The following is a 20766-nucleotide window of genomic DNA, read 5'->3' as shown; positions in this document are numbered from 1 at the left end:
ACCTCTGCTCTCCGTGGAGCTCTCCAGGACGCCCTGAGTGCTGAGCTCAGCTCTGCTTAAGCCAGGTCTGACATCCCAGCTCCTTCCCCAGCCCAACGTGACCGAGCTGCAGCACGTGGAGCTCACTCACCTCCTGCTCCCTCTGGGATAACGGGCTCCAAGCTGAGCCCACGGCATCACAGCTATTTTTACTATCTCCCAGCTGTTCCAGGTGTGTGCAAGGCAAAAGAGGTGGAAAAAGCACAGCTGGGCCCTGGCAGGGGCATCCGAGGGCTCCAGGGTGCACGTGCACCCACTGCACGTGGCACAGGGCTGTCCCTGTCCCCAGGGCTGTTGAGCATGGCCATCTCCAAATCCAACTGAAATGGGAGCAGGACACGGGCAAGGGGTGCACAGAGACAGGGGACTCACCTTGCCAGGGAGCATGGAAGGGGCTTGGGTGATGGTGAGGCTCTGCCATGGATCCAAATGCCCCCCTTGGAACGGCTTCCTGCACTCCCATCTGCTCCAAAAATCCACGCTCGGTGCCCAGTGGGATCCTTGGGAGTTACCACGAGTTTCTACGTGGGAAAGAGCAGCCTGAGAGTGAGGATGAAGTTCAGGCAAACTGCTGATGGCAGGAGGTGACAGGTGCTCCCAGCTCCCAGAAAGCCATGGCAGGGAAGAGGGACACGACCTCGGCTGTGGGGGACACCAGGGCTCTGCTCTGCTCCCCAGCACCTCAACGGGAAGGAATTAAACGAAGCAGCCACTCAACAGCATCCCAGAAATAAACCACTCTGCTCTTCACCTCCCTGAGTTCCCTCCTCGTGGAGGAAACGGGAGAGACTTTTGGAAGTGGAAATAGGGAAGCGGGGGGTGGGATGCAGAGGTGGGGCAGGACATCCCTGCCTATAGAGACCCCAAACCCCTCTAGGACCCTCTGAGGGGGATTAGGTTAAAGGTACAAACCCCTTATGGGGGACACTTAATGCCACTGCCAGCCTGTCCCAGAGCTCACCCCACTGTGGAGCTCTCCTGCTTCCCCCAGATCCCAACGCTACAGAACAGGGCCAGGACATCCCAGGGCTGCCTGGGCTCAGCTCCGTGGCCAGATCCTGCAGAGCATTTCCCAGTGCCAATGGAGTCACCACTGCTGCCCAGCAGCACCGCAGGCTGGATGGACACGGTCCCTGTGGGGTCACAGTGCCTGGCACGGAGAGCTGAGGCAGGCTGTGTGCCAGGTGCCCATCTCCCGACCCTGCTGCCTTCACCTGACACAGAAAAGCAGCGTTGGAGCAGATTAATCAAACCAGGCAGTGCCTGGGGCGGCTTCCCAACGCTGCCCTGTGCTCTTCCAAAGCAGCTCCCATCAGCTCCCTGTCCAGCATCCGGAACAGCAGCGGGAATCCTTCAGCTGCATCACGGATCGTGCCGGGAGCAGGGTGGTTATTTTGGCGAGCCGTGGCTCCCGGGAGCGGTGCAGCCGCAGGGCTGGGCTGCGCTGCCGCAGCGGGACACAGCCCTGGCCCCGCGGGGCTGCTTCCAGCGGGGCTGCGAGTGTCCCGGGAGCTTCCCTGCGAGGGCAGGGTGACACTGATGCCACCAGAGAGGTACAGAGAAAGAGGCAGAGCTGTGCGGCTGCTGGCGCTGGCTGGCTGTGGGGACAGCCCTGTGGAGCTCGGGATGTCAGTGCGAGTCCTCTCCCCTCTCCCTGTGCCCCCTGGCCCCCAAAAAAACCATTTCCCGTGCCGGGGTGTCTCCCCTTTGCAGCGCTGCAGGTCACCATCACCGTGGAGGAGGAGGGATGGCTGGGGAGGGGCTGGCATACGGCTGGGCTGGGCACCCTACAGTAACTCATAAAACCTCCACACCTGCCCCTCAGGGGACAAACCCTGCCCTCCCACCTGGTCCCTGCCTCCTGGCCTGGCTCTGTGGGCAGGAGTCCCATGGCTCAGAGCAGCAGGAATACTGCTCCAGTGTCACTGTGAAAAAGCCCCATCTGAAGGGGTGGCAGCGTGACAAACGCCAGCCCTTCCCAGCCAGGCACAGGAGTCACCCATGTGTGTGACACTGCCCTGTGTGTGACACTGCCCTGCTGGGCACTGGTTTGGAGATGGCAGGGCCCGGCTGGCCCTGCTGCCGTGCTTTGGAGGGCTGGGAAAGCTGGGAAAGGGAATGGTGTGCGGAGCTGAGCCATGGGGTTTGGCACCCCACGCCTGCCCAGCTGTAGGAGCAATCCAGGGACAGCACAGCGGGCCAGGGACTGCCTCAGGGGTGGGAAGAGAGGCACAAGCGGGCAGGCAGCGGTGATGGGCTCTCTGTGCCACCCAGCACCCACCAGCAGCCCGTCCTGAGCCTGGGATCCCATTGCCTGCCCGTGCAGGAGCAGGGTGAGTTTACACAGCATGCTCAGGGTGAAATATTTATCAGGCTGTTTAAAGGAAAACCAGGCAGGAGGCTGGGCTGGAGGAGGGGAGAAAGGGCACGAACACAGGCAGGAAGTAGCACAGCCCTGGCTGCCCCTAGGGCAGTGGCCATGGCCCTGCTGAGCCCCATCCTGGGAGCCCCAAGCTGGGGGTCCCCAGTGTCCCTCGGTCCTGGTGTGCTGCAGAGGGAATCAGGGCACCCAGGGCCAGGGCTGCTGCTGGCACACAGCGTGTCCCCAGTGAGCAAGGACACAGGGACCTCGAACTTTGGGGCAGAAACTGCTGCCAGCAGGTGTCATGAGGCAGCACCAAGAGCTGGGTGAATGGGGAAAGCTGGGAACTCATCGGATGGAGTGGCTTCACACTGGCCCCATGCTGCAGCCACAGCCAGGAAAATGCTGCCCCAAAACCAGGGGGAAGGCAGGCAGAGAACCAGGCAGGAAACGAGCCAAGTGAGGACAGGACAGCTGAAAGAAAAGCAAACCCCATCCCAACCCATCACCCCATCCTCCTGCAGCACAGCTGCTTTGGAGGAGCAGGGAGGGCAGGATCAGGCCCAGATCCCGCCCTGTGTGGGACCAAGGTCTGAAGCACCTATTGCAGCCCCAGGTACGGACACACCTGGTCATGGATTTCAAGTTCAAAGTGGAAAACAGACCACAAAATAACCCCAAACCTCCCGATTTTTCACCTGAAGTCCTCACACCACCCCTCACAGCCCCAGGCACCTGAGCACAGTCCAAGGGCAGAGTCAGTAGAAACCTTTATTAAACACAAAGCTCAGAGAACACAAGCTTGTTAAATGGCAGTAAAAGTGAAAGTGCGTCTCCAGCTCGGCCCAGGGGGACCCCAGGACCCCCCTCCCCTCTTCTCCCAGCCCCAGTGGCCTGGGGATGAGGAGCCAGAGCCAAAAGGCTGAAGGGCTGCACAGGGAGGGGCAGGAAAGCCTGGAGACAGCGTTGGGTGCTCACCTGCAGAGATGCTCCCCCTGGACACCTCTTTGTCCCCGAGGGGACACACATACATGGTCCCAGGGCCACCAGCCCCATCCAGCCCCGACCCCGCTCCCGCAGCCCCCTGCCACAGCCGTGGCCTTGCCAGCCCTGCTCTGGACACAAGCAAAGCCAGGATGTGCTGGTGAGACCCTGGTGGCACCCTCCGTGTCCCACCAGCACTGTCCTCCTGCTCCCTCCATGTCCTGGGAGAGCTCCACACGCCATAAATAATAAATAAATACCCCACGCTCAGCCAGGCTGTGGGCAGCCACCACGCAGGGGCACAGCCCTAACCCAGCACCCCCCACATCTCCACCACCCCCTCCCAGCACAACAAAAACTCTCAGCACCCCCACTCTGCTGTACAGCCCCCCCAAACTCCCGTGGAAATTGAACGCTGTCCCCAGGGGACAATAATAAATTAATCAAATCATTAATCTATACACAGGACTGCTTAAAGCTCTGGAACGGACTCCCGGGGGGCAGAGGCTCTGCCCTGGGCAGTTGCCCCTGATCAGGGCCCTATGGAGGGGGGTCCCCAGAGATGGGAACCCCACCCTGGCATCCTCCTCATGGGGCTGGAGCTGAGGATGCCACCGGCCCCCACCGGGCTGGAGGGATAACAAGAAAATATTGCAAAAAGGGATGGGGGAGGAACAGCAGGCGCTGGAGCCAGAGGGGCTGCCCTGCCCTGCCCGCCCTGCCAGGGCTGCCCCCTCCCCTGGCAGCTCCCCCAGGCACCCGGGCGGGCACAGCTTCAGAAGTCCAAGGGGGTGAAGTCCCCAAAGTTGCAGTCGAAGAGCTCGCTGATGCCCTCGCCCTCCTCCAGCCCAAAGTGATAGTCCTGCGCCTGCGGCGGCGACAGGTTGATGAACTCATCGGCCAAGAAACCCGCCAAGTCCTCCCTGCTCTGCTCCAGCAGGATGTCCATGGAGGCCAGTGGGGACAGGCTCACCTCCTCCTCCTCCTCCTCCGGGCTCTTGCTGGGCGCTGCGCTCGGCCCTGGCAGCAGCGCTTCTGTGGGGATGGGAAGCAGCTGTAAATCCCATAATAGTCTCCAAAGAAACCCCAAAAAAAGCTTTCTTGGCTATGGAGCTGCTGCCTTCCCACCTCCCTGCCTTGTTGGGGTGCCTGAGCAGCATGGCAGCTCCTTGCTTGTGCCAACGGCAGAGGGGCTGATGAGAGCCACTGTGACATCCCACCAGCTCCCTCGTGTCCCCAGCTCCCTCGTGTCCCCAGCTCCCTCGTGTCCCCAGGCCCACCTTGCTCTCCAGGCAGCAGCGGCATGTTCACATCCTGGGCAGGATGCAGGAGCAGGGAGGCTCTGGGCTGGGAATGGCTGGGAGAAGAGTCCTCTGCAGGGGCTTTGAAGGGGCTCTTGACGGGGCTGCAGACCCCAGAGCTGTCCTCGGGGCAGAGGAACACATCGATGGGGCCCTGAGTGCTTCGCAGGGAGACCTGGAATGCCTGGGGAAGGGGACAGGAGTGAGACAAGGTGGCACAAGGACACCCAGGGAACAGCCGGGGCTGCTCAGGGAGGGCACAGCAGGAGCAGAACGTGACCCCAACTCACCTCTGCTGGGTCTGAGACCTGCAGCTGGGTCTCTGGGGGGGCTTTGATAACCATCACCATTTGCTCCGCGGGGTCCACAATGCTGCGGAGGTCCTGGCAGGTGACATAGGCTGCGGTGGGGCGGGTCAAGGAAGGGACACGGGGATGTGGGCTGAGAAACTCCCTGCCTGTGCCACCGCGGCTCAAGCACAGCCCCACCCAGCCAGCCCCACCCCAGAACCAAAGGATATTGCTGGTTGGCGGGGTCCTCGGTGAGCAGGCGCAGCTGCACCGTGCACATCTGGATGAGGTCATCCAGCTGCCGCTCGGCCGCCTGCAGCTCCCGCAGCTCCTTCTCCAGCAGCCGGTGCCGGCCTGGCGCTCCCACCGTGGCCTGGCTGCCCCTGGGGAGCACCGTGTCCATCAGGAGCCGCTCCCACAGCTTCCAGGGCCCCACCCAGGCCAGGCCACATCCCACCCCCCCGGCAGGGAACCAGCCCTGCAGGGATTTTGCAGCAGAGTGCTGCTCCCCCAAGGCTGGATGCAGCCCTCCCCTCCCCTGGGTGACTCGGGGAGTCCCAGAGGGACTCGCAGGACCCTCCTGCCATTGAGCACAGCCGTCCCCACAGGGAGCCACCACTTGGCCTGCAGCAGAAGCTCTGGTGACCCTGCCCTGAAATTCTCCACCCAGGTAAGACCCTCCTCCACCCAGACAGCTCCCCCACCCCAGGAACAGCCAGGCACAGCCCCATGAGCCAGCGACATACAGCCACTGGATGTGGTTCTTGGACTTCTTGGTGATGAGCTGTATGCCCTCCAGGACATTGGTGATGTCGTAGATGCGCCTCTTCTGCACCTTCAGGACGTCGGCCGCCCAGTTGAGGTCCACCACACCATCTGGGGACTGGCTCAGCAGCTCCAGGAAGCGCTTGGTGGTGAGGTTCAGGGAGGTTTCATAGCGGGACTTCTCTCCAGGAGACTTTGCCCCTGCCAGACGTGGAGGACAAGTGTCATCCACAGCTGAAGCTGAAAGGTCACAAAACTCCTGCCATACTTGCAGGTGGCTTGTGGACTAGTGACCAGGACTGGCACCCCAAACCCAATCTGTTATCTCAGGGCAACGGGGTGAGTTGCCCAAATCCCCTGTAGGAAGGATGTTGCAGCACCTGGCACAAGCTGTGACACCTGTGCTCCGTTGTGACCACAGCTGTGACTGAGACGCCAAGTGCCAGGCTGGGCTTGGGGGGAGATAACAGCAGGTCCACCTGGGACACTGCACTGACACCATGCTGGCACCTACAGCTCCATCCCACGGGGAGGGACAGAGCCGGAGGGGTGCCCAGCACAAGGGCAGGACAGCCATGCCACCAGCACAGGGCACAGCAGTGAGTGTGGAGGGTGGACAGAGGCAGGCCAGCCCCGGGAACAGCCCATCCACACCGACACAAAGGGCCTGGAAGGAGCTACCAGGATGAGCCTGGGGGAGCAGAGTGGGGCTGCTGGACCTCTGCTCTGAGCTGGGCTGGCAAGGGGGCCGGGGGGAGTGGAGCCGGTACCTTTAGCAGGGTTCCTGGCCTTGCCCCGGCTCACTGGCAAACTCTCCGCTATGTACTGGTGGTCCGTCTCCAAGTTCAGCTTCCTCTTCACCTGCAAGGGCCGGGGTCAGCACAGGGACAGCCGCCCCAGGCCCCACTGCTGTGAAGGGTTTCTGTGAGGACCCCCCACAGCACAGTGGGGTACAGACACCCCGGATCCCGGCAGGAAGGGGTTGATGAGAGCTGTCACCCCGCTGGCAGGGATGGGGGCTGGCCCAGCCGCGGGGCCCCGCCGCGCTGCGGGGAGCGCCCCAAAGCCGACGCGGGCCGTGGCTGGGGAGGCCAAGCACGGCCCGGCGCCGGGGCCTGCGGCTTCCGGAGCGGCGGCGGGGCAGGGCCGGCCCGGCAGGTGCTGCGTGGCACGGCCCGGCCGTACAGCCTGGCACAGCCGGGTGCACCGGGCACGGGCTGACACGGAGCAGGGCACGGCATATGGCACAGCACGGGGCACAGCAGGGTGAAATACGGTCCGGCCCGGTACGGAGCCCTGTCCGCTGTACAGCCCGGCTGGCTTTGGCACGGCTCGCTACATAGCACGGCCCGGTACGCAGCCGGGCCCATTGTACAGCCCGGCTCGGTGTAGCCCGGTCGGGTATACGGCCCGGTCGTTACAGGCCGGTTCGAGGCCCAATACTGCACAGCTCGGAACACAGCCCGGGCCCGCCGGTCCCCGGAGCCCCCGCCCGGCCCCCGCCCGCTCCCCATCCCACTCGCGGGGGTTACCGGCGGGCGGCCCAGCGCGGGCCGTCTGGGCGCGGCGCCGGGACGGGCGGGCTGCGGCGTGGCGAAGAGCAGGAGGTCGGTATCGGGGTGGCCGCCGCCCGCGGGCTCCTCGGCGGCGGAGACGATCAGGAGGTGCGGGGAGGCGCTGCCCAGCAGCGCTGCCAGCCCCGCCGCGCCGCCCGCCGCCGCCATGGCTCACATGGCAGCCGGTGCCGCCGGTGCGGCGGGCGGCGCGGCGGGCAGGGCGCGGACAGGGGCGCGGCCCATGGCGGGCGCGGGGCCGCTGCGCTCCAGCTCCGGCTCCGGCTCCGGCTCCGGTGCGGCCGCCGCCGGATTGTTCGGCGCGCCGGCCCCGCGCGCCTTTGCGCGCCAAATCCTTTTTGCCGCGAAAAGCGGCGCGAGCCGCCCCGCCGCCCGCCCATTGGCTGCGCCCGCCTCGGCGGGGAGGAGAGGACGCGCTGCCATTGGCCGCGGCGCGCGGGGCGGCGGGCGGTGCCGCGCGGCCATTGGCGGGCGGGGGCCGCGCTGACAGGCGGCCAATCAGCGGCGCCGCGCCCGGGCGGCGGCCAATGGGAGCGCGGCTCGGGGACGCGGCGGGGGCGCAGCGCGGGTGCGGCGCGCGCTGCGTGTGTCCCCCTCGGGGTGTCCCCTCCCGTGTCCCTCTTTGTGTCCCCCGTGTCCCCCTCGGGGTGTCCCCTCCCGTGTCCCTCTTTGTGTCCCCCGTGTCTCCCTCGGGGTGTCCCCTCCCGTGTCCCCCTCGGGGTGTCCCCTCCCGTGTCCCTCTTTGTGTCCCCCGTGTCCCCCTCCCGTATCCCTCTTTGTGTCCCCCGTGTCCCCCTCGGGGTGTCCCCTCCCGTGTCCCTCTTTGTGTCCCCCTCCCGTGTCCCTCTTTGTGTCCCCCGTGTCCCTCTCGAGGTGTCCCCTCCCGTGTCCCTGTTTGACAAGAGGGTGTCCCCCTCGTGTGCCGCCGCGGATTCCTCGCTCCGAGCCGGCCCCGGCTGCCGGTGTTCCCAGCCGTGGGGATTTCAGGGCTCGGGCCGAGCCGGTCCCGGCCCGGGCTCAGCCCCGCCGGGGTGCTGCGCTTCCGGCTGCGGGCGCGGCCGCTCCCCGCTCCGGATGGCGCGGGAGGACGGGGCACGCACCCACGAGCAAAGTTCAGCTCGCTCCCCTGCCCTGCGGACTCCGCCCGCCCACGGGTGTCACTGCTGGGGAAGAGGGCGGCTTTGGGCTCTGCGGGGCGTCGCAGGCTGCCCGCCGTGTGTTCCCCTTGCCCGGGGGTGACAGCCAGCCCAGCCTGGCCCGGCCCCCCGCAGCAATGCCTCGCAGTGGGGACATCAGTGGCTCCTCTCCTGTGCTGCGGGCCGTGGGCAGGATTTCTGTCTGGGCGCTGGGGCGATGAAGGCTTCAGTTCAGGGCTGTCCACCTCCCTTGTGGAAGCAGCCCCGAGACCACGGCTGAGGCTGTCCGACAAATCTGGAGGCTTCGGGCTCTGACGCTGCTCCAGGGTCCAGCGCACACGGGAGGGCTGGGATGCTGCAATCTGCTCCATCCGTCTGGCCGGGGATTCACGGCATTCTGTGTTTGCAAACAGCTGCGGATCTCGGCAGCTCCTTCAGGAATGGCTGATAACCCCTTAGAGGGCAGAGGAAAAGCTCTGCCGGGAGCACAACCTGCACTTGACCGTGCCAGGCGCTATCTCCGGCCGTGGGAGCGTGTGGCTGGGGAGAGGCAGGGACACAGGGACAGCAGACGGAGCCGGGAGTGGCCCCATATGCTGAGAAAGATGAGAGTCCACCCATGAGACACGGGACAGGCAGCTCCCAGCACCAGTATCTCCTGTCTGCAGGACACTGATAACCTCCTGCTGCATGAGGAGGCAAAATTAAAAAGGAAAAAAGTACATCCTGCTAATAAAAAAAAAAAATTAAAAAGCATTTAAAGATTAGGCCTTTTGCAAGGCCCAGACATGGGGAAGCTCATGAGGAAAGTTTGTAGAGGGGGTCTGATCCAAGCACCCAAACCCATGCTGAGCCAAGCCCAGGGTTTGACCCCTCTGTGCCCCCCACGTGCCCCCGGGGGTTGGTGGTCGAGCACAGTGACCCCCAGCCCACTGCTGCTGCCAGGCAGAGCTGTGAGCCAGTGCTGGCTCCTGCTGCCAACCCTGACCTGCCCGGGATGCAGGAGAAGGGCTGTTTTCCCAGCACTGCAGGAGAAGGGCTGTTTTCCCAGCAGTGCGTGGGATGCAGGAGGCATTTGCAGGGATGAGTTAACCTCTTTGCTGTGGAGCAGATCCTGACATGCAGTGCCCCTGTGCTGGCCTAACAGGTTTCTGGCTTTAAAGGATTTTATGCTGGATGCTTTGGCAGTGGCTGCAATTCCTCTGGGGGTGGCCAGTGTGGAGCAGGGCTGTGATTTCCCTGGGTCCCTCCATCCTTAAATACAGCAGTAACATGGTGCATGTCCGTGACCAATCCAATAAACTCGCTGTGCCTCATTTCTTCATCAGCAGAGAGCAAATAGAAACGCTGCCTTGCTTAAAGGAAATTAATATAGTTAATTAACACTTGGCCCTTCTAATATTCCGGGCCCCACTCTCCAGAGCCCTTCCACTGCAATATCATCATTACTAGGAAGCATAAGCAACAGTTAGACCAGATGTTTGCACACAGTTAATGCTTCTTCCATCTGGGGAAGGGGGAAAAAGGCAACCCCAGCAGCCGGGCGGGAGCGCATGGCTGGCGGTGCTCTCCCCATCCCTGGGGAGCCTCAGCCCGGCGCTTCCTGGGATGAGGCAGGGTTTGGGACACAGCTGCTGCACCAGCTGCTCCCGCTCGGCTCACAAAGGCTGCCTTCACCCCCCTAATTCATGCAGGAGCTCTTCGGGGGGAGCAGGCTCTGCCCCCTCTCCCGGAGGCTGCGCTCCGACTTCTCCGAGGCTTTCAGCGCCGGCGGCGCGAAAAGGGGCGGCTGTGGAGACAAATGAAAGGCGAACGCTGGTGGGAGAAGGGCGGGCAGGGCCTTTCTGGCATGTGGGTGAGGGGAAGCAGATGAATTCTGTCTCCTGCACAACTGCAGCCTCCCCCGGCAGCCCCGCTGAGGAGCGCGGACGTGCTCCCGAGATTATCCGTGCGGCAGGTGCTGCTCCCGATAAAGTCCAGACTGCTCATCCCTGCCTTCACATCCCTGTCTGCATATCCCTGCCTTCACATCCCTGTCTGCTCATCCCTGCCTTCACATCCCTGCCTTCACATCCCTGCCTTCACATCCCTGCCTTCACATCCCTGTCTTCACATCCCTGTCTGCATATCCCTGTCTGCACATCCCTGCCTTCACATCCCTGTCTGCACATCCCTGCCTGTTCATCCCTGTCTGCTCATCCCTGTCTGCACATCCTTGCGTGCACATCCATGCCTGCACATCCCTGTCTGCACATCCCTGCCTGCCCATCCCTGCCTGCACATCCCTGCCTGCACATCCCTGCCTGCACATCCCTGCCTTCACATCCCTGTCTGCATATCCCTGCCTTCACATCCCTGTCTGCACATCCCTGCCTGTTCATCCCTGTCTGCTCATCCCTGTCTGCACATCCCTGCCTGCTCATCCCTGCCTGCACATCCCTGCCTGCACAGCCCCGCTCTCTCCTGCACAGCAGTGGGAAGGCTGCTCAGACACCTCGTGCCGTGGCAGCCGCTGAGTTTGGGTGGGTTTGGCACTGTGGGATAGACTCAGAGCAAGGCTGTGTGCTGGGAGAAGTCTGCAGCTGGAGCACAGCTGGTACCTGCGCTGGAAAATCACCTGGCAGCGGGAGCAGGGGGGAGGAGAGCTGCAGGATGCAAACCCCTTGCTGGGTTAAGGGCAGCCTGTGGGTGTCCCAGGAGCACATTTACTGTCCCTGCCATCGCAGAGGCAGTCCCAACCTCCAGCAGTTCCCACCAGGAGTGTGTCACATGTGAGCAGAGCAGGACTTCTCTGGGGTCTCCTGCCAATGTCCCTGTCCCAGTTCCCTGGTTTGTTCGCAAGATGGTGAGTTGGCAGTGTGGCACAATCTGCCTGTGGTGGGGACATACAGCTGGGGAAAGCCCAGAGCCCCCCCAGTTCTGCCCTGACCCTACAGTCCCTCACCTCTGCCACCTGAGCCGTCACCGTTGTTCTGTGCAAACCAAAGCCACTTTCTGGAAGCTTCTAGAAGTGTCTAAAGCTGGCTTGTGGCAGAAGGGGCAGCCCTGGTTTAGGTGTTTCCTCTCAGATCCCAGTCCCAAAAGCCAGGCAGTGCTTGTTCCCTTGCATCTCTTACAGAAGACACAGCCCTTGTCACAGGACACCAGGTCAGCTCCTCTTTTGGATGCTGGGCACGCCAGACCCAGCAGTGCCATCTCCTCCTCTCTGTTTTTAAAGCTCACACCATGCAGAGTGTCTCTCAGGGGAAGCCAGGAGCACAGAGCCTGCTGCCCTCTGCTCTGCTCTCACACCCAGCCACGTCTCATCCTCTGAAGCCAAAACACCATAAACACTGAAAGCCACTCCATGCCACAAGGCTCTTCCGTTTCCTTCACTCAAACCCCATGGAAGAACAGAGGCTGAGGTGTTTCTGGGGGGCCTGGGGCTTATCGAGGAGTGATTTGGGAATATGCCAGGCTCTAGCTTCTACCTCTGCTTAGCCAGTCCAGATTCACTTCCCACCACATGGTCACTGGCACTGAGAACCCAAAAGTGTTGGAACACTTTTGTCAGAAATCCTACAGGACATCCAGAGCTTCACCTGGAGCAGAACAAGGGCTCAGAGTATGATGCTCTGTCAGGAGGAAAAACCCACTTGAAGGTAGCACTGGCATCAGTTTGGAGGCATTAATTTGGCTTCTCATGGGCCCAGCTGGACACTCCAGCATTCCAATGGCTACAAAGCTGGAGGTCTGGTTTTACAGACACTCAGCAATTGCTTCATCCTTGCCACCCCAGCAGTCACCTCTACAGCATATTCCCTCTGAACTTTCAACTTGGAAAAGGCAGCAAAACCATCCATAGACATCCCTATTTTCTGTATTTGTCATATTTAAAAAAACCCCAAGGGGTGTCAGCCATCCCAATTTGTTTCTGCAGCTGGCATCCTTAACCCTGCAGGAATTAAATCTGATGGTGGGGTCAAAGCAGCACTGGCTGTTGTTTCCAAGATGGTAACACTGGAGCCCAAACCATGCCAAAACTACACCTTGTTTGTGCATGGCTTCTCTACATCCAGGACTACAGACTTGCAATAATCAAGCATTGCTTCATACATTTTAGCTTAGAAACGATGACAGTAAAAGACAAAAAATTAGGATTTTTATTTGTAGACAAAGCACAGTACTGTAATATTCAAAGAGTGATTATACAGAAATAATGACCACAAGAAGGTGATGCATAGTGGACAGAGCCACATCAACAACCCCATCCTCTCTTTTTATTGTTTTAAACCCAAAATATGAGATACTTCTACAAGCATTCTGATCACTGTCACGTAAGTTACCTGAGTTTATGTTCTTTAGTTTATTCTATGCTGTCAGAAAATCAGGGCCGGGATTACACGGCAATTATGAATACAAAATATATCTCAAAAGCAGAGGTAATAATACCTGCATTATAGAGCTTTTAGTTTGTTTTTCTCCCTCCTCATCAGCAGAAACACAAAAATTTTTCTAAGTAAAAAAAAAAAGTTACCTCCTCCACCAATCTGGTAGGAACACACAGGTTGAAAACTCAAGATTAACACCCCAAAAATATTAACAGTGGCAGACAGACATGACGCCTTATTTTCCCTCCTCCCTTATCTGTTTGGTTTCAAAAGCAGCATCAGAAAACACACTCTGCTTCAGGCTGGCATGAGCCAGAGAGACAAACACAGCCTGACAAACAGGGAGCAGCACACAGCTTGGGGTATTATCCAAAGGTCACCTTTGTGCTGATGCAGGGGAAACGAGTTGGAGTCCCAGCAGCTTCTCTGGGGTGAGGGATCTGCACAGGGTTCTGGCTGCTCCAGCAGCACCAGGCAGCCATGGCAGCTCCCAGCTGTACAGGGAGGCCCTGCTTTGGGTCATTTTCAGCAGCCAGGGATCATCTCTGCTCTTCCACCCACACCCAGCTGGGTGTAAAGCAGAGTTTGATCCACTCCAGCAGGGCAGAAAGTCTCACAGCACCAATATCAAAGATTCTCTGCGCCCTCTCCACCCTGGCACAGGGTGCCCAGAGGAGCTGTGGCTGCCCCTGGATCCCTGGAAGTGTCCAAGGTCAGGCTGGACAGGGCTTGGAGCCTCCTGGGATAGAGGAAGGTGTGGGATGCTGTTTAAGGTTCCATCTAACCTGAAGCATCCCACAATTCTCTGACAAATGCCCTGCACAGGGGCAGTTCTCTGGCTGTTGCACAGACACAGGGGTGGTGGCCAGCACAGATGCACTGTCCTGTTACAGACACAGGGTCACACCTCCAGCAGCCCCAGCCTCCTCGAGCCCTCCTCTGCAGCACTGCGTGGCCAAACACAGGTTTTGCTCTCACAAATACCCTCTCCTTCACTGCCAGCACCAAACACAGCCCAGAAAACCTTCCTAGCCCAAATGTCAGGCAGCTGTCTCATTTTCACCTTTGTTAAATAATGCAATTGTCCCGGAAAGGGTTCTCCAGCCATCTCCAGAGCCAGCTCCAGCACACAAGCTGTCCTCCAAAGGGATGGGAAGCACAGTGGGTATGCCAGGGCAGCAGGCAGCAGCAGTAAATAACCCTGAGCCTGCTTTGTTCCTTCATAAAATAAATGATTAATAGCCCAGGATAGTCACTCTGCTTGAAAAGCTCAGAATTGCTAAAAACTTTTGATCAGTTCAATTCATTAACCTTTAAAACTGCCTCTAAGAGAGGCTTAAAATCTGAGGGAGAAGCATCATGTTAAACACTTCAATTTTATCCAGTGTTCTCACTTTTGACAAACTGAGCTAAGATTAAGACACTCTGCTCCTCTTTGGAGACACCCAGCATCAGTCGGGTGTCATGGAAGAAATAACGGGAAAATAAAGTTGCTAGACAAACAACCCCATGCTCATCTTAAAATTCAAACCCATTTGGGGCTGGGGGGAGAAAATGTCCCTTTTTTTGTGATCCTTAAGCACTTGGCCATTCGCAGGTGGCTTCCCAACTGTCTCTTTATTTCTTTTGCTTTTAATGCTAATAAAAAGGGAACCCAAACAGTGGCACTCCATTCCCCACACAATGCCCTGGGGGAGGGCAGGGAGTGTCACTTACATATCCCAAAAGTCTGACTCAGACAAATTACTTCTAGTTCACTTCCCTACTACACGCCTGCATTGTTCCAACACCTTGGCAGCAGAAGGGGCTCATCCCCACTCTCTGGTCCCAGGAACAGCCATGGGGGCTGAGGTCATTAAGGAGCTGTCCCAATTACTTCCCTGGGGAAAGCAGTGACTTGCAGCTTAACGCCCTGGCCCAGCACAGCAGGAAAACCAACGGTCAGCAAAGCCCCAGGGGCTGTGCTCCCGGGAGGAGCTGGGCTTTTCCAGGCATGGCAGCTGCCTCCTGCAGCTCCTCTGCAGATGGCTGCAGGCTCAGGCATGGTTTCCTTAGGAAGGGAGAGATTCCCAAGAGAAAAAGGGTGTTCTGAACCAAGGAGAAGTCACAGTCACTGCTGCCAGGCTGATTGCAGATGCTGGTTTTTGGCTGGGATTTATTTTCTAGAGAGGACAGAGAGCAGTGTGAAAAGGTCAGGAAAGGCACTTGTCCTTCTCTGCTTCACCAGCAGCATCAGTGGTACAATGCCCAGCAGAGGAAGGTTATTCCACCTCTAAGGGAACCACAGGCCCTTCTCAGAGAAAGAAATACCAGCCACAAATTTAACAAATCAAAACCTCAGAGACACCCAGCTCACAGAACCAGCCCACAGCTTCTTTTGCTGCAATAATTACACATGGTCAAGGATTTTCAATAGTTTTAGGGAGCAATTCCCAAGCCACAGCTGTCAGCTTTCTGAAATCCCATCAAAGCTTGCTGGAATTCAGCAATTTTAGGAGAATACCAACACACTTGGTTGGAACAATACTGAGGCTTCTGACAGAAAAATTGTGATGCTTCAAATACCCAACAGTGGTGGAAGGAAAGATGTTTTTTATAAAGGAATCAGACCTCACCTGTAGCTTCAGCAATTTTTCTGTATGGAACCTTTATGCTTCTCTACACAGAGAAAAATATTTAACCAAAAGAAAGAAACCAAATTCCTAATTTTACAGTTTTCATGGGGTCTGATGGATGTTCCAATTCAATTATTCACTCCAGACTGTAACAGCAGTGAATTAGAAGTTGAAGGGATTATAGAGAGTTATTATGACAAAGTAGTATCTTGGTTTTTGGGCACCATGTAAATCATGGATTTGCATGGAAAAGAGAAGTGGAAAAATAAAGAGCAAAGCAGCACTCTGAATATATGCAACAGTAATAAAGGAGTTTAGGTGGAGAAGGACAAATTACTTAAGAAGAAATTGAGAATTGTTTTCTACTCAGAAGCTCCCTGAAGTTAAATGTACTGTTTCAGCTGTACCATTGAATAGGAGAAATTGCCAGAGCTTGGAGGGTAAAGAGTTCTAAAGATGACAAAGAGAGCATTAGCAGGATTATGAAATGCCATGGGCAGGTGGATACAGGGAAAGTGAACCAAACAGTCCCAAGTGAGCCAAAAGGGCTTAATGATTCTCTTGGAAATATCACCACATCAAACCAGTGTGGCAGGAATTCTTTCCATGCACATCATTGAGTGAACTGTGTAGTGTTGTATGGCACGTAAGTGCTTTGCACTATGAGGAGTTTGAATTTATTAATTGATTAATTAAACCAGTTTTTGTGCTTCATCAGCTCTCTAGTCAATTTTCTATTACAGCCCAGGGTGTGCTACCATACCCTGGGACTCAGCAGAGTGTTTTTGAGAGGAAGATAATTAATAAATTAATCCATTAAATTAAACACAAACTACAGAACAGTACAAAATCAGTTTCAAATCTGGTTACAGCCAACACATTCTACTGCTGTGGAGGGCAGATTCTGGACCTCAGAGAAAGCCTTGTCATGCTCCACCAAAATAAAAGTGCTTGGAAAATGTTGCTCCCTTGGACACACCAAGTGCCCAGCATGAGATCTGAGGCCTGGTCATAGAGCTCAAGTTGTGTAACTGTTTTTGGTATTTAGATCAAGCAGCTTTTAAAAGCTTTACAGACAAGTTTAAAATAATTACAGGGTATTCATTAGTGCACTTTGCAGAGGCTCAGATTCAGACCAAGTGCAGGAAAGAAACCAAGTAAAAACAGTCTTTCCAAGCCTGATTTACCAGGCTTGTACAAGACAATCCTAACAGCTCTATTCTCAGACATTTTATTGTCTCCCTGAGGGAAAACTGCAGAGGAAATCTCTCAAGGAGCATACAACTGTCTCTGTAATAGTTTAAACAGGATTCCCAGCCATCCACAGCAATGAAGAAATGATGGCCCTGCTTTCAGAGCTCAGCAGGTCCCCCACTCCATTCACCCCTGATCACACCACAGTGAGCACAGCAGCACAGAAAAAAACCCACTTGTAAACATTCAGATGAGCCCTAGAATGTGTTTTCATACTCTTCAGTTAGTGTCAGGCTGTCATATTATAAATATATTTAGTTTTTAAAGAACAAACCCCAATGCCACACTTGTAGGGAAAATAAGGCCTCTTAAAAAAGACTGCAACAAGTTTCTCTGGGGTGTGTGCTTGCTCTAAAAGGAGCCAAACATTCTGGCCTGGAGACAAGAGCCAACTCTGCTTGACAGATGTTACTTTAAAAAAATGACAGGTCATGAGAAACAGAATAACCTGTTCCCTCAGCTGCTGGGAAGTCCCATCCCATTCCAAGATGTTTTAGACTGAAGCACCTACTTGCTGTCTGTCCTTTTGTTGTAAATGAGGAAGTCAGACACGTCGTGCCACACCTCACTGTCCTCGTACAGGTAGGTCATGGAGGACTGCAGGGAGGGCTGCAGAGTCTCCCTGTGGTATTCGAAGAGCCACAGGACTGTGCCCCACACCAGGGCAGCCAGCAGAGGGAAGGGATCCTGCCTGGGCTGCGGGATGTAGCCCTTGTCCACAGCCAGGCGGGCCAAGCCGAACAGGATGCGGGACAGCAGGTACATGATAATCTGCAGGAGAGAGCAGAGAGCAGCCTGAGCACAGCCAGCTCCAGGGGCTCACAAGGGACAGCCCAGCCACCAGAGGTGGCAAAAGTCCCCACTTCAAAGCAAACAGGCTGTCATTTCCCCTGGCAGCACCCTGCCAAACTGCCAAAGCCCACCCTAGGGCGGGGGTGGCTCTGTGTGGTGGAAAAATCTCTCCACCAACCTGAGCTTCCCAAGAAAGGCTCAGCAGTCTCTGTTGTTTGGTCTCATGGTTGTTTGTTGCAAGTTATCTAAAAGATTTTCTTCTGGGGCTGCTGTGGTTTGCTCACAGCTCAGGCAGAGGCACGCACACACCCTGACATCCTCTCTGACCCCGACTGCTTCTTCTCTCCCCACCAGGGCTGCTGCTGTCTTTTATATGGTACATTACGTGTTACATGGTTACAGTTTTTCCCAATGCCTATTACCTATATTAAATGGTGCTTTTCTATCTTTTATATGGTACATTACGTGTTACATGGTTACAGTTTATCCCAATGCCCATTACCTATATTAAATGGTGCTTTTCTTTTATATGGGACATTACATGTTACATGGTTACAGTTTTTCCCCAATGCCTATTACCTATATTAAATGGCGCTTTTCTACTCTAAACCAATCTGTGAGTGCCAACATCACCAAGAAAATGGAGGGAAGGAAGGAGAAAGAGGGAGGACAGGACAGGCCCAAATCCCTCTATCTTAAAACTTCTGACCCCCATGTACAAAACCAAAACCCCTCTGTACAGGACTCAAAAATTCTTCCCTCTATTTTGTAACTGCTTCTACTCTAATATCTAAACTTTTGTGACTTCTTGTTCTTCCTGCAAGGTTGGTAAACCATTCCATGGTTCAAATCCAAAATCACAGCTGTTTGCAGCTGCCTGCCAGGGTCTCAAATGCTTCTGACCTGGGCCTGGAACCTCCAAAAATGTCTGAGGGACATTTTGAGTTCCAACGCCAAACCACGGCTATTTGTGTCCCCTCCAAGGCCTGCTGCTCTGATTTGGCAATCACCAGGCTGCATTTCATGCAACACTGCTATGCAGTTGCACAACTTCTGTCTTTGCCCAGCTCATGGCACCTGAGATGGTGCTGATGGAGCAGACCCAGAGCAGTCCTGCCAAGCAGGTGGGAGCTCAGGAGTCTGGACACAGCCTAACACCAGGCCTGGCTTAAGGTGAGCATTTTGGATTAATCTGAAGCTGTTTTCCTCCTTGGTTTCTAGCTGTGTGTTAACAACCAGCTTTAAATCAAACAGCCCTGGGCAGCTTTCATCAGTTTAGCCACTTCAGTGCAACTCTAACTGATCAAGTTCTACACTGACAACACTTCAAGGGAAGAGTTTAACCCTGTGATGGCCAGATCAGGAACACACAGGTAGTGACCACAGCTCAGGTGACAGGTAGGTCAACCCCACAGCTTTGGGTTACCTGCCTTCCTACAAACTCAGCACAGCTCTGGAGGCAAACCAGGGCTCCCAGCACTCCAGCTGCCCACACTGCTCATGGAGACAAACAACCACACCTGGGACTTGAGTGCAGAGTAGTCAAAACAGCAACTTGTGCAGAGAACGTGATAAAAGAGCAACGCTCTGTGGTCAGAACCACCAGAAACAGGCACCACCAACCACTTCCTGGCACACATGCTGCTCTTCCTGGCCACAGAAGCTTTCAGCAAGTGCCTTTACCTGGCTGTTGACAGGATTGTTGTCACCAAACACCAGCCAGCCCCCAATGCAGGCTGCGAGGAAAGAATGAAATGGGGTTTTTTTCCCCTGCGCTGCCAGGAGCCCCTTGTAGGTGAAGACAAAATAGGCCAGGTTCCGGGAGTGAGCGTACGTGGCCTGGGCAATGGATTTCAGCTTCTCCCTTAAACTGAGGGGAAGAAACAGACAATTACCAGAGTGAAAAGGCAAGATCCTGCACTCACTCAGCCTGGGCACTCCTCCATGATGGTTTGAGCATCCCAGGAATGTCTTGGGAATAAGGAGAAATTCCCTCAGCTCTGGCTCACTCATCAGAGCACAGCCCTACCCAGACTGTGGACTGTGCTTACTTTTCTCAATACTCAAACAGCCCTTTTAAAACCTTTCTATTGCTAAATGCAAACCTCTGGAACTCAGGGAAAGGCACAAGGTGCACTGCTACAGCCTGGGTTCCCATATTTCAACACAGGATAGAACATTGCTGTCAGCATCTGCTAATTCCCCCTCTGTCCTCATTTACCATTCCATCAGTGATTAAATCCCTCAATTATATATATATTTCTGTGTTTTACTATCAGGACAAGGTTCAATCACGGCTCACACATCCTTCTGCTCTTTAAACTCCCTAGAAACACAGAAAACAGGCAGCTGGGATGAAAATATTCTAAGCAGCAGCACAAAAATACAGATTTAGCATTTGTACCTTCCACTCTTGAACAGGAAAGTCATCACCAGGGCATGTGGGGCACGGATTTTGGCTCCATAACTGTAAAAGCGGACAGATATTTAACAGAGTTTGTATATCTATTCTACCAACAGCTGAAAAAGGTTATTTAGTCAAGTATCTATTACTTTTAAGCCAGCCCAGCAACAGCAGCACAGCAAACCGGCTAGGGCCCAGCTGGAGAGAGAAGAGCACATGCACCTCAGCGAGCCAGGCCCGAAGGGGACCTCAAACCTCGCTCAGAGCCCCCCAAACCGGGCTCAGAGCCCCCCAAACCGGGCTCAGAGCCCCCCAAACCGGGCTCAGAGCCCCCCACACCTCGCTCAGAGCCCCCCACACCTCGCTCAGAGCCCCCCAAACCTCGCTCAGAGCCCCTCAAACCCGGCTCACAGCACCCCAAGCCCGGCTGACAGCACCCCAAACCTGGTTCAGAGCCCCCCAAACCCGGCTCACAGCACCCCAAACCCGGCTCAGAGCACCCCAAAACCCGGCTCACAGCACCCCAAACCCAGCTCAGCACCCCCAAACCCCGCTCAGAGCATCCAACTGTACGTGAGGGAGCGGAATCGTCTCCCCGCACCCCGCCACAGCTCCGCCGGCCATGGCACCCAACGGGAGGGCCCGCGGCCCCGCGGCCCGCACTCACACGGCGCCGTTGCGGAAGCCCTTGATGACGGCGAGCGCGGCGCGGTAGCGGCGCTGCCGCAGGAGCGCGTTGGCGGCGCGGAGCAGAGCGCGGAGCGCATCCCCACCACCCGCCATGGCCCCGCCGGCCATGGCACCCCGCCGCACGCCGCTTCCGGGGGCGCCGCCCCGCCCGCCGCTCCCATAGGCTCTCACTGCTGTCAATCACAACTCT

At 56.8% G+C, this 20766-nt stretch overlaps 2 protein-coding genes across 2 annotated transcripts; both read right to left on the bottom strand.

Annotated features, from left to right (window-relative positions):
- Nucleotides 1-3154: 3154 nt before the first annotated feature.
- On the bottom strand, nucleotides 3155-7608 carry E2F1 (E2F transcription factor 1). Its single transcript, XM_021540440.3, has 7 exons — nucleotides 7274-7608; nucleotides 6512-6602; nucleotides 5723-5942; nucleotides 5207-5359; nucleotides 4977-5091; nucleotides 4666-4870; nucleotides 3155-4420 (listed from the first exon to the last, which is right to left on the bottom strand). Exons 1-7 carry the CDS (start codon nucleotides 7463-7465, stop codon nucleotides 4161-4163), a joined length of 1236 nt encoding a protein of 411 aa, XP_021396115.3. The 5' UTR covers nucleotides 7466-7608; the 3' UTR covers nucleotides 3155-4160.
- A 4967-nt stretch (nucleotides 7609-12575) lies between these two features.
- PXMP4 (peroxisomal membrane protein 4) lies at nucleotides 12576-20721 on the bottom strand. Its single transcript, XM_021540453.4, has 4 exons — nucleotides 20554-20721; nucleotides 19887-19949; nucleotides 19166-19352; nucleotides 12576-17461 (listed from the first exon to the last, which is right to left on the bottom strand). The coding sequence occupies exons 1-4, from the start codon at nucleotides 20682-20684 to the stop codon at nucleotides 17198-17200; spliced, it is 645 nt and encodes a 214-aa protein (XP_021396128.3). The 5' UTR covers nucleotides 20685-20721; the 3' UTR covers nucleotides 12576-17197.
- Nucleotides 20722-20766: the final 45 nt, after the last annotated feature.

This window comes from Lonchura striata, chromosome 20, assembly GCF_050655825.1.
Source record: "Lonchura striata isolate lonStrDom1 chromosome 20, ASM5065582v1, whole genome shotgun sequence".
NCBI classification, from domain to species: domain Eukaryota; kingdom Metazoa; phylum Chordata; class Aves; order Passeriformes; family Estrildidae; genus Lonchura; species Lonchura striata.
This window is presented reverse-complemented; position numbering and strand designations above follow the sequence as displayed.